General features: G+C 49.7%; 1 protein-coding gene across 1 annotated transcript in view; it reads right to left on the reverse strand.

Moving 5' to 3' along the window:
- Positions 1–229: 229 nt before the first annotated feature.
- LOC118399487 (forkhead box protein O6) overlaps positions 230–14,038 on the reverse strand; it is a 61,194-nt gene continuing 47,385 nt past the window's right edge. Inside the window, 2 exon segments of the mRNA XM_035795606.2 lie at positions 230–838; positions 841–2,061. Of these exon segments, the coding sequence (XP_035651499.2) occupies positions 230–838; positions 841–2,061 (1,830 nt within the window).

Here is a 14,038-nt window from a genome sequence, read left to right on the forward strand (position 1 = left end):
AGAGAGAGGAAGAGAGAGAATAGAGATTGTAAAGGGACCCTCAGGAAACAACATGACAATACATATTCAGTTCTTTTGTCTTGTAGCATTAAGCATCACAGTCAATCAGTCAGTCAGTCCAAGGGTACGTTCTGACCCTGATCCCTGACCTCTGACCCCTGCAGCTCAGCCTTGTGGGTGAAAGCCTTTCTGCTGTGTCCTGATTGGCCCTTGGGCTTCCCAATCCCCTTCACCCAGGCACCCAGTTCTGACTGTGATGTCCCTGGGGCGCTCCGGCGAAAGCCGCTATGCTCATGCCCATGCCCACTCCTTGAGACAGGGAGCCGTCAAAGTTGAAGTCCATCCCCATCCCCTCTGTGTCCATAAAGTCATTGAGGAGGATGGACTCCACGTCACAGTCTAGGCTGCTGGGGAGAATGTCTACGTTTACATCCAGGTCTGGAGCCATGCGGTTGGGTTGGTGAGTGCTGTGGTGGAGGTGTCCATGGTAGTTCTGGGAGGGGTGGAGGGTGTGGTGGTAGTAGCCATGCCAGGAGTCGGTCATGGTTATACCCTGGTGGTAGGTGGTACCGGGGTATGGCTGGTGGCGGGGGTGGGGGTGAGGGGCCGGGGCGGAGGCCAGGCGGAGGCAGGGGTCCTGGGGTATGTCAAGAACTGAGGCGGGGTTGGGGGGCAGGGACGGGGGATTGGTGGTGGGGAGATGGGGGGTGAGGGGGCCATAGTGGCTAGGGGTTGGGGTGGGGGTTTTGAGGCTGTAGGGCTGCAGGATATCTGTGTTGACTCTAGGAGAAAGAGCCTGGACGGCTGGAGGTCTAGGTCCACCCTGGAGGTGACCGTGGTGGTGACCCTGATTGGACCGGGAGTGTGGTCATGGCTTGGGTTCAGTTTGTGGCTGTGACTATGGTTGTAGTCAGTTCCTGGGCTGAGGTGATGTTTGTGGCTATGGTTGTAGTCCAGGTTGGGGTGACCGTGATTGTGGTGACCATTCTGATGATGACCGCTGGGGTTCTGGTCATGAACTGAGCCGTGACCATTGTGTGGGCCTGGATTGTGTCCGTGCTCATGGTTATTATGATTATGGTTGCTATGGCTATGATTGTGACTGCTGCGACTCTGATTGGTTACCTGGGTCAGGAGCGTGTGTGACTCCCCTCCTTGCCCTCCCAGTGTGACCATGTCCTTACTGCAGTACTGAGGACCTCCAGGCCCTCCGGTCAGCAGGCTCTGCAGGGCATTGTTCTCTGAGTAGGCCCTCAGGGGGCGCTGGAAGCTGGCTGGCTTGTTCTCCTGGATGGTCTGCATGGGCATGGGGGCGTGGAGCCGCAGCATGCCCAGGGATGGCTGCCCATAGACGGGGCCACAGTAGGAGCCTTCCTCCTTGGGGCTGGAGCCGTAGGGGCTGGGGTAGCCATTACGAGGCTGGGTCTGAGGGTGGTTCTGGGGGTGGGGGTAGCCTTCATCCAGGCTGATAGCTCCAGTCAGGTCAGTGAGTTGGGGTAGCTCCATTGAGGTTCCAGGGCAGTGCCCCCCAGTGCCCAGGGCAGGGGAGCGAGTGGAAGTAGGGCTGGGATAGAGACGTGGGGAAGTGGAGCAGGACAGACCTCCCTCCTCTGGCTCATCTGGCTCAGCCTCGGCCAGGATGGGAGACAGGCAGCCGCTGAGCGTCGATGCTGAGGAGGAGGTCCGGGAGTGGAGATCCGTCCAGGCATCGTACTCCTCTCCTCCCACCCCTACTCCTCCCTTCCCTGCAGGACTACCATGCTCTGGAGACCCCTGATGCATCCCCGGCCGAGCCCCCTGACCCAGACCATAACCCTGCCGCCTGCCCCGACCAACAGCTCCACTCCCAGCTCCAGCTCCAGTCCTCTTCCCCCTGGCTCGTCCTTTACTCTTCAGGATCTTGGTGCCGTTGGGGCAGTCGATGGAAGCAGCGCGTCGCCGGGGTCCCTTACCCATCTTCCCCCCCTCTGGGTTCAGCATCCACCAGGAACTCTTCCCTGTCCCCTCATTTTGGACACGGATGAACCGAGTGTGGAGGGACAGGTTGTGGCGGATGGAGTTCTGGAGTAGATATAGATGGGAAGGAAAGAGAGGGAGAGACAGGGAGAGCAGGGGAAAGAGAGAGGGAGAAAGAGAGGGGAGATAAACATTAACACCCAAGAGAACATTTAGGGTGAAATTATCACATTTTTAAAACACACAATCATTTGAAATCACCACCAAACTATTTCACCTGAGCGAGAAGTAAAAAGAGAGGGATGGAGGACAGAATAAGGAGCGCAGGGAGCAGCGAAGTGTCTCAGAGCTATAGCCAATCAGTAGCTCTTCCCTCCTCTCCTCTCTACTCCACTCCACTCCACTCCTCTCCTCTACACTCCTCTCATTCCACTCCTCTCCTCTCATCTCCTTTTACTTCCTTTCCTCTCTCCTCCCCATCCTCCTCCCCATCCCATCCTCTTCTCTCCTCTGCCCTCTCTCCTCTCCTTTTCCTTTCTCTCACTGAGCCAAAATACAGGGAGGGTTTCAGCCAGAGACTCCACACCAAACCATCACCAAGGTTACAGAAATGTATCACGCGTGGCAACCCAATCACCAACACGCTGTATTGATCGCAAGGCCTCCAAATATGAAACCCTGAGATCTAGCCAGGAGGCTGAAGGAGAGAGAAGGAGACGGGAGAGGGAGATTTGGCAGAGTCATTTGGCAGATAATGTAGATCTGGAAGAGTACCAAAACGGGGGGGAGAGAGAGAGAGAAAGAGGAGGAGAAAGGAGAAAGGAGAGATAGAGGGAGGAGACAGAGAGTCATGCCTGTTTAACCTCCTTATAAACCATGATCCTATAAACAGTACCAGGGGCAGTGATTATAGCTGTGTGAATATTATGGTTAAGAGAAAGGGAGATGGAGGGAGAGGGAGAGGGAGAGTGAGAGAGAGAGAGAGAGAGAGAGAGAGAGAGAGAGAGAGAGAGAGAGAGAGAGAGAGAGAGAGAGAGAGAGAGAGAGAGAGAGAGAGAGAGAGAGAGAGAAAGGGAGATGGAGGGAGAGAGAAAGGGAGATGGAGGGAGAGAGAAAGAGAAAGAGAGAGAGAGAGAGAAAGAGAGAGAAAGAGAGAGAGAGAGAGAGAGAGAGAGAGAGAGAGAGAGAGAGAGAGAGAGAGAGAGAGAGAGAGAGAGAGAGAGAGAGAGAGAAAGAAAGAAAGAAGGAAAGAAAGAAAGAAAGAAAGAAAGAAAGAAAGAAAGAAAGAAAGAAAGAAAGAAAGAAAGAAAGAAAGGAAGAAAGAAAGAAGGAGTCCAGAACCAGCAACATGGGCTGTGATAATAACTGTAGCTGTGTGGATATTATGTCTGCCTCTGGGTAACCTCATTTAATAAGGGGCTAGATCTACTAGGAAGAGATACAGTATGTAAAGTAAGACGTGATGCTTCCCTACGGCTGTGTTCCAATATCCATACTTACTTACTACTTACTTCATCACTCAAGTGGCATGCTAGTGTGCATATTGGAACAGACCCTATATGTCTTAAAATCTGGGTTTCGTCTGAGTGTCTGCTATGTAGCTAATCTACAGCTCTATAGCAGTATTTGAAGTTGAAGCCAACCTGGATATCAGCAGTAATCCTACTCTGAGATGTTTTTTGAATACAGGCCCTGATGAGATCTAAACCAGCCTGCAGGAGAAGCTTAGCGGGAGTAGAGATCGTCTGAGCTAGCCAAGCGTAGTACTTTACTGTATCTGTGGCCAAGCATCACTGTCATGCTCATATCATTGCCATGTTCTTCAGCTGGCCAAGTTAAGTAGCCTACTGTATGTGTGATTGATCTTTATCATTGCCATATACTTTAATGTATCCCCTGTGTCCCTTTCTCTCTCATCTAATGTTCTCATGTTTCCCTTACTGTCTGCATCTTTTCTCCTCTCTTCTATCATTCTATCTATTTCCCCACCTGGTTTGTAGCTAACATGTAGCTAACATGTCTCCTCATCTCATCCTATTCTCTATCTTCATTCTCTCAATCATTCTCTCCTCTGTCTCCTGTCCTATTTTGCTGCTCTCCTTTACGATTCTTCTCTCTCCCCGCGGTTTCCTGATTGCGCCATCTCTCATTCTCTCCACCTACAGTATATATATCCATCCACCAATTGTATCTATTTTCTCGTCACCTCTCTGGTGACACAATTTCCATTCCCCATCCAGCCCATTCACATGGAACAGCAACCAAATACCCAGAAACAAATGTAATGCAAATCTATATTCAAGAGTCTCCTTACCACCCACCTCCCTGTGGAATCCATATAGTGTCTGTCAGTGTATATGTTCCCCTCCTAACCCTAAACGAGGGTTTCTAACAGTGGGACCTTGCCAAATTGGACTCCCTTCCGACTAAACAGATTAGCTACGTCTCTTCGTTTTTTTGTCCATGGTTGGTATTGTGTGAAAAGCAAAACACCTGAACAAAAGATAATAGTTTCCTGCCGATCTCACAAAGCATCTCCAGGAAGATGCAGCAGCTAAGTGGGTTGCAAATCAATGCTGGGTCCTACCTATAATTTACCCCATCCACCAATCCACCACTGACAACATGCTGCCTTGACTCCAGTCTTTTTACAGAGGATTGGAAATGGGATAAGAGATAGGTATTTACAGTCACCAGTGAAAGCCGACACACCCCTTGCACAGTCTTCACATTTTGCTGCTTTAAAATTACATTTCAAAAGAGAACACATTAGATTTGTTCTTAAAGATGTACACAACCTACTCCACATTTTCAAAGTTAAAGAAAAAATACAGAAACATTTCCAAATTAATTTAAAAAATGTTTTTTTTTTAAATGATGTCTTGATTGTGTACATCTTCACACCCAGCCATTACAGCTGTGACTCATTTGGAATGAGATTCTTCCAACTTTGCACAACTCTTGGGGAAACAGTTATCAATAGTTTTTGTCAAAATTGCTCAAGCTCGATGCATTTGGGTGGGAGTCATTGATGGACAGCAACATTCAAACATTGTCTCTGATTTTCAAGCAGATGTAAGGCTGGACCACTCAGGAACACACAACATCTATTGGAGAGCCATTCTAGTGTGTCTTTGACGTAACAAATATATATATATTTGTCCCCCGAAAAAATACACATCTATCTCAGGCTTAGCGTTTCAGAAGACTGAGGCAGATTTTCCTGTCACTTTTTACCTGGGCTTTGCTCCTTTCTATTCTATGTTCTATTTTCTATTTATTTAGCAAACTCCCCAGTGACCGGCATATCCATAACATGATACTTTGTGTTTTGTTGTACTGGATTTAACTGTACTGGATTTAACTGTACTGGATTTAACTGTACTGGATTTAACTCAAGCCTTTCATTGAGGCTAAAAAGTGCATTTCTTTGCTGTGCTGTGTCTTGCAGTATTAGTTGACAGCCTTGCTGAAAACCGAATGGGTCATTTGGAGTGGATTTTTGAAAACAGGCTTTATTCTTTTCACTTCATCATACAGGTCAGTAATGTGGAATGAATACAGTGTTGTTGATCCCTTTGTATTTTCAAGTATTGTGGCGGCAGCATCATGTTATGGGTATGCTTGTCACCGGCAGGGACTGGGGGAAAATCATCATGTTATGGGTATGCTTGTCACCGTCAGGGACTGGGGAAATCATCTTGTTATGGGTATGCTTGTCACCGTCAGGGACTGGGGAAATCATCATGTTATGGGTATGCTTGTCACCGGCAGGGACTGGGGGAAAATCATCATGTTATGGGTATGCTTGTCACCGTCAGGGACTGGGGAAATCATCATGTTATGGGTATGCTTGTCACCGTCAGGGACTGGGGAAATCATCATGTTATGGGTATGCTTGTCACCGGCAGGGACTGGGGAAATCATCATGTTATGGGTATGCTTGTCACCGGCAGGGACTGGGGAAATCATGTTATGGGTATACTTGTCACCGGCAGGGACTGGGGAAATCATCATGTTATGGGTATGCTTGTCACCGGCAGGGACTGGGGAAATCATCATGTTATGGGTATGCTTGTCACCGGCAGGGACTGGGGAAATCATGTTATGGGTATGCTTGTCACCGGCAGGGACTGGGGAAATCATGTTATGGCTATGCTTGTCACCGGCAGGGATTGGGGAAATCATCATGTTATGGGTATGCTTGTCACCGGCAGGGACTGGGGAAATCATGTTATGGGTATGCTTGTCACCGGCAGGGACTGGGGAAATCATCATGTTATGGGTATGCTTGTCACCGGCAGGGACTGGGGAAAGCATCATGTTATGGGTATGCTTGTCACCGGCAGGGACTGGGGAAAGCATCATGTTATGGGTATGCTTGTCACCGGCAGGGACTGGGGAAATCATGTTATGGGTATGCTTGTCACCGGCAGGGACTGGGGAAATCATCATGTTATGGGTATGCTTGTCACCGGCAGGGACTGGGGAAAGGAGCAGAGCCCAAATAAAAGTTTGTGGAAACGCTGCATCTGTCTTCTGAATTGTGCAAGTTGATAGAATCTTATTCCAAGTGTTTCACAGCTCTAATGGCTGACAAAGGTGCTTCCACCAAGTATTAATCTCTGGGTTGGATTTTTGTTATTTCTTAATTTGGATAATATTCTATCATTTTTCTTTCACTTTGGAACTATGGAATAGGTTGTGTACATCAGTAGGAACAAATGTAATCCATTTTAAGATGTGATTTTAACTCTTCAGTTCCACTATACACATTGCGTTGCTTGAGAGAAGAGGGGAAGAGCGGAGAGGAGAGGGGAAGAGTGGAGAGGAGAGGGGAAGAGCGGAGAGGAGAGGGGAAGAGCGGAGAGGAGAAGGGAAGAGAGGAGATGAGAGGGGAAGAGCGGAGAGGAGAGGGGAAGAGTGGAGAGGAGAGGGGAAGAGCGGAGATGAGAGGGGAAGAGCGGAGAGGAGAGGGGAAGAGTGGAGAGGAGAGGGGAAGAGCGGAGAGGAGAGGGGAAGAGCGGAGAGGAGAGGGGAAGAGTGGAGATGAGAGGGGAAGAGCGGAGAGGAGACGGGAAGAGCGGAGAGGAGAAGGGAAGAGAGGAGATGAGAGGGGAAGAGCGGAGAGGAGAGGGGAAGAGTGGAGAGGAGAGGGGAAGAGCGGAGATGAGAGGGGAAGAGCGGAGAGGAGAGGGGAAGAGTGGAGAGGAGAGGGGAAGAGCGGAGAGGAGAGGGGAAGAGCGGAGAGGAGAAGGGAAGCGAGGAGAGGGGAAGAGCGGAGAGGAGAGGGGAAGAGTGGAGATGAGAGGGGAAGAGCGGAGAGGAGACGGGAAGAGTGGAGATGAGAGGGGAAGAGCGGAGAGGAGAGGGGAAGAGTGGAGAGGAGAGGGGAAGAGTGGAGAGGAGAGGGGAAGAGCGGAGAGGAGAGGGGAAGCGCGGAGAGGAGAGGGGAAGAGTGGAGAGGAGAGGGGAAGAGTGGAGATGAAAGGGGAAGAGTGGAGATGAGAGGGGAAGAGCGGAGAGGAGAGGGGAAGAGTGGAGATGAGAAGGGAAGAGCGGAGAGGGGAAGAGCGGAGAGGAGAGGGGAAGAGCGGAGAGGAGAGGGGAAGGGCAGAGATGAGAGGGGAAGAGTAGAGATGAGAGGGGAAGAGCAGAGAGGAGAGGGGAAGAGTAGAGATGAGAGGGGAAGAGCAGAGAGGAGAGGGGAAGAGTAGAGATGAGAGGGGAAGAGCAGAGAGGAGAGGGGAAGAGTAGAGATGAGAGGGGAAGAGCGGAGAGGAGAGGGGAAGAGTAGAGATGAGAGGGGAAGAGTAGAGATGAGAGGGGAAGAGCAGAGAGGAGAGGGGAAGAGCGGAGAGGGGAAGAGCAGAGATGAGAGGGGAAGAGCGGAGATGAGTGGGGAAGAGCGGAGAGGGGAAGAGCAGAGATGAGAGGGGAAGAGCGGAGAGGAGAGGGGAAGAGAGGAGAGGGGAAGCGCAGAGATGAGAGGGGAAGAGCGGAGAGGAGAGGGGAAGAGCGGAGATGAGAGGGGAAGAGCGGAGAGGAGAGGGGAAGAGCGGAGATGGGAGGGGAAGGGTGGAGATGAGAGGGGAAGAGCGGAGAGGAGAGGGGAAGAGCGGAGAGGAGAGGGGAAGAGCGGAGAGAAGAGGGGAAGAGCGGAGATGAGAGGGGAAGAGTGGAGATGAGAGGGGAAGAGCGGAGAGGAGAGGGGAAGAGTGGAGAGGAGAGGGGAAGAGTGGAGAGGAGAGGGGAAGAGCGGAGAGGAGAGGGGAAGAGCGGAGAGGAGAGGGGAAGAGTGGAGAGGAGAGGGGAAGAGTGGAGAGGAGAGGGGAAGAGCGGAGAGGAGAAGGGAAGAGCGGAGAGGAGAGGGGAAGTGCGGAGAGGAGAGGGGAAGAGCGGAGAGGAGAAGGGAAGAGCGGAGAGGAGAGGGGAAGAGCGGGGAGGAGAGGGGAAGATCGGAAGGGAGAGGGGAAGAGAGGAGATGAGAAGAGCGGAGAGGAGAGGGGAAGGGCGGAGATGAGAGGGGAAGAGCGGAGAGGAGAGGGGAAGAGCGGAGAGGAGAGGGGAAGAGCGGAGAGGAGAGGGGAAGAGCGGAGATGAGAGGGGAAGAGCGGAGAGGAGAGGGGAAGAGCGGAGAGGAGAGGGGAAGAGCGGAGATGAGAGGGGAAGAGCGGAGATGAGAGGGGAAGAGCGGAGAGGAGAGGGGAAGAGCGGAGACGGGAAGAGCGGAGATGAGAGGGGAAGAGCGGAGAGGAGATGAGAAGAGCGGAGAGGAGAGGGGAAGAGCGGAGAGGAGAGGGGAAGAGCTGAGAGGAGAGGGGAAGAGAGGAGAGGAGAGGGGAAGAGCGGAGAGGAGAGGGGAAGAGGTCTATATTCTAGTTTTCATACTGTTCCATATTCATTGTTTATGTGTAAGTACAATAGCTTTGGTCCAGTGCTCATTAAATTGTTGGTAGTGGTTGTACTAAATTATCCTCCAATTTCACAAGTTGCTTTTGTTTACATTGGGAACCTAGCTAGTCAATGTAGCTAGTTAGCTAGTAGTAGTAGATTCTTGACTTCATACATCTTAGTACAATAACCAGTGGTGTATAGTCAAGGCCATATGCAACCAAAATAAACTTTATTTCTCATTATTTAAATTCACAAGATAGAATGAACGCGCAAGTCAGCCATCGAGAATTTAACCTTGGAAGCTGCCATTGGACGAGACGCAATGCGAGCTCAACACAGGCATTGAAGCAGCTTTCATTGATTTCAAAGGAAGCATTTCCTCAACAGCTGATGGCAATGCCGGACACCCCATGGATATATTGTAGCAAGGCAGTAACATTTGAAGACTGTGCAAGGGGTGTGTAGACTTACACAAGGCACTGTATGTCCTTTCCGACCCTCAGAGGGGTCCTCAGCAGAAAAGGCAAAGCTGACAAAATACATGAGCAGTTATGAGCATACACTGACGTAATAGCCAGATGCATTTCCACAGACACACACACACACACAGACAGATGTAGAGATGCGGTGGTGGTATACACTTCATACAGCGAGTATTGTTAGACTTAATCAAAGGCAAATTGAATGACGGTGTAGTGAGCGAGGCCAACGCGAGATCGACCCACATCAGGTGATCTGAGAGAGAAGCCCTGACAGGTTCCTCACACAAAGGTGGGCTCCAGCTGGGCGTAACCATGGCAACAGAGTAAACCTAACCAGAGAGGGAGTAGAGAGAGACAGAGAGAGATGAAGTGTGTTGCTTGTGTGAGTGTGTGTGAGCGTACGTGAGTGTGTGCGAGCGTACGTGAGTGTGTGCGAGCGTACGTGAGTGTGTGCGAGCGTACGTGAGTGTGTGCGTGCGTGGCAGTCAGATGCTGTTTGATGATGCTGCAGGCAGGGAAGCCAGCTACTCCAAACAGGCTTTTATCTGAATCTGACAGATTTGTGTTCCTATCCACCAGGGAGCCTCAATCAGCAGCAATCACCACTCCTCACTACCTAGCGACCTATAGCTACCTATGTGGAACAGTCAGCCTCACTGATTAGCAAGTCAAGTGTGGTAGAACATATTACCACTACCAACACTATCACTGTTGTTACCTTACTAGGAGTACTGGGACCTACAGTGAACATATATGAATAGAACATCAATTATATTTTCCTTACAAGGGGGTTTGATTTGCACATAAATAAAAAAGCTAAGCACTTGTCCATTGGGGTTAACACTGTCCTGCACAACCAGAATGCACATTTTTGGGGCGTTCAACCACCTTGTCATGTCTCACTGACATACAGTATTAACACTAGTCTCTATGTTAACTTGTCACAAAGATATTCTGTCATGAAGCTGAGAAGCCTTGGCTGGGAGAGATTGAGTGTGACACAAGCACACACACACATATAAACACACGCTCACAGACACACGCACGTACGTACGCACACACACACACACACACACACTGGGAGAGATTGAGTGTGACAGATAGCACAGTAAGTGACGAGCACTGCTGCTGTGTGTGTGTGTGTGTGTGTGTGTGTGTGTGTGTGTGTGTGTGTGTGTGTGTGTGTGTGTGTGTGTGTGTGTGTGTGTGTGTGTGTGTGTGTGTGTGTGTGTGTGTGTGTGTGTGATGGCAAACATTGCTGCAACTCACGTGTAGTCTGGAGTATAAATAGAAACTGAGTCTGACCCAGACTCACCACGCTCGGAGGTCTCAATTCAATTCAATTCAAGGGGCTTTATTGGCATGTGTTAACATTGCCAAAGCAAGTGAGGTAGATAATATACAAAAGTGAAATAAACAATAAAAATGTACAGTAAACATTACACATACAGAAGTTTCAAAACAATAAAGACATTACAAATGTCATATTATATATATATATATATATATATATAGTGTTGTAACAATGTACAAATGGTTAAAGTACACAAGGGAAAATAAATAAGCATAAATATGGGTTGAATTTGCAATGGTGTTTGTTCTTCACTGGTTGCCCTATTCTTGTGGCAACAGGTCACAAATCCTGCTGATGTGATGGCACACTGTGGAATTTCACCCAGTAGATATGGGAGTTTATCAAAATTGGATTTGTTTTCGAATTCTTTGTGGTTCTGTGTAATCTGAGGGAAATATGTCTCTCTAATATGGTCATACATTGGGCAGGAGGTTAGGAAGTGCAGCTCAGTTTCCACCTCATGTTGTGGGCAGTGAGCACATAGCCTGTCTTCTCTTGAGAATGTCTGCCTACGGCGGCCTTTCTCAATAGCAAGACTATGCTCACTAAGTCTGTACATAGTCAAAGCTTTCCTTAAGTTTGGGTCAGTTACAGTGGTCAGGTATTCTGCCATTGTGTACTCTCTGTTTAGGGCCAAATAGCATTCTAGTTTGCTCTGTTTTTTTGTTAATTCTTTCCAATATGTCAAGTAATTATCTTTTTGTTTTCTCATGATTTGGTTGGGTCTAATTGTGCTGCTGTCCTGGGGCTCTGTGGGATGTATTTGTGTTTGTGAACAGAGCCCCAGGACCAGCTTGCTTAGGGGAATCTTCTCCAGGTTCATCTCTCTGTAGGTGATGGCTTTGTTATGGAAGGTTTGGGAATCGCTTCCTTTTAGGTACCACTGTCATGGAGGACGTAAACTCAAGCACCAAAGTAGCAACTGAGGTGGAACCTACAACAGGAGTGGAACTCACCCAGCCTCCCAGACCTGCAGTCGAGAGGAGACTACCAGGGCACAGACCATATGTGAAGTGGCCTGGCGCCTTACCTTGACCCTCGAGAAACTTTGAGGCACAGTGGAGAAGAAGTTGGAGAGGATGGAGGACATCATCTATGATTACGGGACAGAAAGATTTGGAGTGGAAGAGGCAAAAGGTGGGAGAAAGGTTCCAACCCCACCAGTTTCCAGGAGGCAACAAGAAATCAAGCGCCTCGTTCAAGAAAGGAGACAGCTTAAGAAACAGTGGAAGAAGGCCTCAGAAGTGGAAAAGGAGGGCATAGAGGCACTTCAGGCTGACATCAAAACCCGGTTGGCATCCCTCCGTAGAGCAGAGAACCTACGGAAATGCAGAAGGAAGAAAGAACAAACTAGAACTCGATTCTATAAAGATCCCTTCAAGTTCCTTAAAAGTCTCTTCACGAAGGAAAAAAGTGGAGCTCTAAAAACAACAAAGAAAGACCTAGAGGAGCACCTGAGAACAACAAACTTTTACCCAAAGCGACATGAACATCTGGCCATCCCATCAGATATCCCACCCATTGAACCCCCGGTACATCATATTGAGACCAGCCCTCCGACATAGAAAGAGGTGGAAAACACAGTTCGACGGGCAAGAACAGCATCAGCTCCAGGGCCAAATGGAGTCCCATACAAAGTGTATAAGAACACACCAGACGTCCTGAGGTTCCTCTGGAGGCTTATGAGCTTGGCAAAATAAGATAATACCCAAAGTGTGGCGTGGGGCAGGCGGGGTCCTGATCCCTAAGGAGAAGGATGCAGTGAACATCAGTCAATTCCGCCCAATCTCCTTACTGAATGTCGAGGGTAAAATCTTCTTTAGGGTCATTGCCCAGAGGATGTCCGAGTACCTGCAAAGGAATGCGTTACTCGATACATCTGTACAGAAGGGAAGAATATCAGGGTTCTTTGGCTGCTTGGAACATTCCAGCATGATCTGGCACCAGATCCAAATGGCCAAGGTGGAGAAAAGGGACCTCCATGTAGTCTTCCTCGACCTCGCCAATGCATTTGGCTCTGTGCCCCATGAACTCCTGTGGTCTGCCTTCAGATTTTTCCACATGCCGGACACCATCACAACCCTGGTGAAGTCGTACTTCCAGGATCTGCAGTTCTGTTTCACCACCTCAGAGTTTACCACCTCATGGCAGTGCCTGAATGTAGGTATAATGACGGGATGTACCATTTCTCCCCTGGCATTCATAATGGCAATGGAGGTTATCATCAGATCCTCAAAATGGGTTGCTGGTGGACAGCGAGTCGACTCTGGTTTCCGCCTCCCTCCACTCAGAGCCTACATGGATGATATTACAACATTGACCACCACTGTCCCATGCACCAGGAGACTGCTCAGAAAACTCGAAGAGAACATCAGCTGGGCCCGTATGAAGATTAAACCATCCAAGTCACGCAGCATCTCGATTGTGAAGGGAGTACTCTCTGACCTGAAGTTCTTCATCGGAGATGACCAAATCCCAACAGTGTCTGAGCAGCCGGTAAAAAGCCTTGGAAGGTGGTATGATGCAAGCCTGAAGGACAAAGACCAGGTGCAACAGCTGCGTAAAGACATCAGTAGTAGCCTACAGTCCATCGACAACACCCAGCTACCTGGAAAGTTAAAGGCCTGGTGTCTGCAGTTTGGTCTCCTACTCCGGGTGTTGTGGCCCCTAGCAGTGTGTGAGGTTCCAATCTCAACAGTGGAGAAGATGGAAAGAGGAGTCACAGGCTACTTAAAGAAGTGGCTCGATGCCTTACCACCATAGGCCTCTATGGAGATGGTGTCCTCAAGCTGCCCCTCACCAGTCTAACAGAGGAATTCAAGTGTGCAAAAAACCAGGCTCCAGATGACACTGAATGAATCTCAAGACCCAGTGGTGAGCAACAACGCGCCGACCTTGGCAACTGGGCGCAAATGGAGGCCAGGAAAAGCAGTCCAGGAGGCAACAGCAGCCCTCAGACATGCTGACATTGTGGGTCATGTTCAGCAAGGGAGAGGAGGCCTTTTGCTAACTAGCCGTGCTGCTTGGAGTAAGGCCACTGCACCAGAGCGGCGGAAGATGGTAGTGCAGGAAGTACGCCATCAGGAGGAGGCTGCAAGGTGGGCCAAGGCAGTCTCTCTTGCCAAACAGGGACAGTGGACTCGATGGGACAGTGTGGAGAAGAGGAAGATCAGCTGGAAGGATCTGTGGGCCATGGAAGCGAGGAGGTTGAGCTTTTCCATCAGAGCAACACATGACTTCCTTCCAACACCAGTTAATCTTCACCAATGGTATGTTGAAGATCCGGACTGTGCCCTCTGTTCCATGCCAGCCAACCTCAGGCTCATTCTCACAGGGTGTAAAACAAGCC

This window comes from Oncorhynchus keta, chromosome 20 (assembly GCF_023373465.1).
Source record: "Oncorhynchus keta strain PuntledgeMale-10-30-2019 chromosome 20, Oket_V2, whole genome shotgun sequence".
NCBI classification, from domain to species: Eukaryota; Metazoa; Chordata; class Actinopteri; order Salmoniformes; family Salmonidae; genus Oncorhynchus; species Oncorhynchus keta.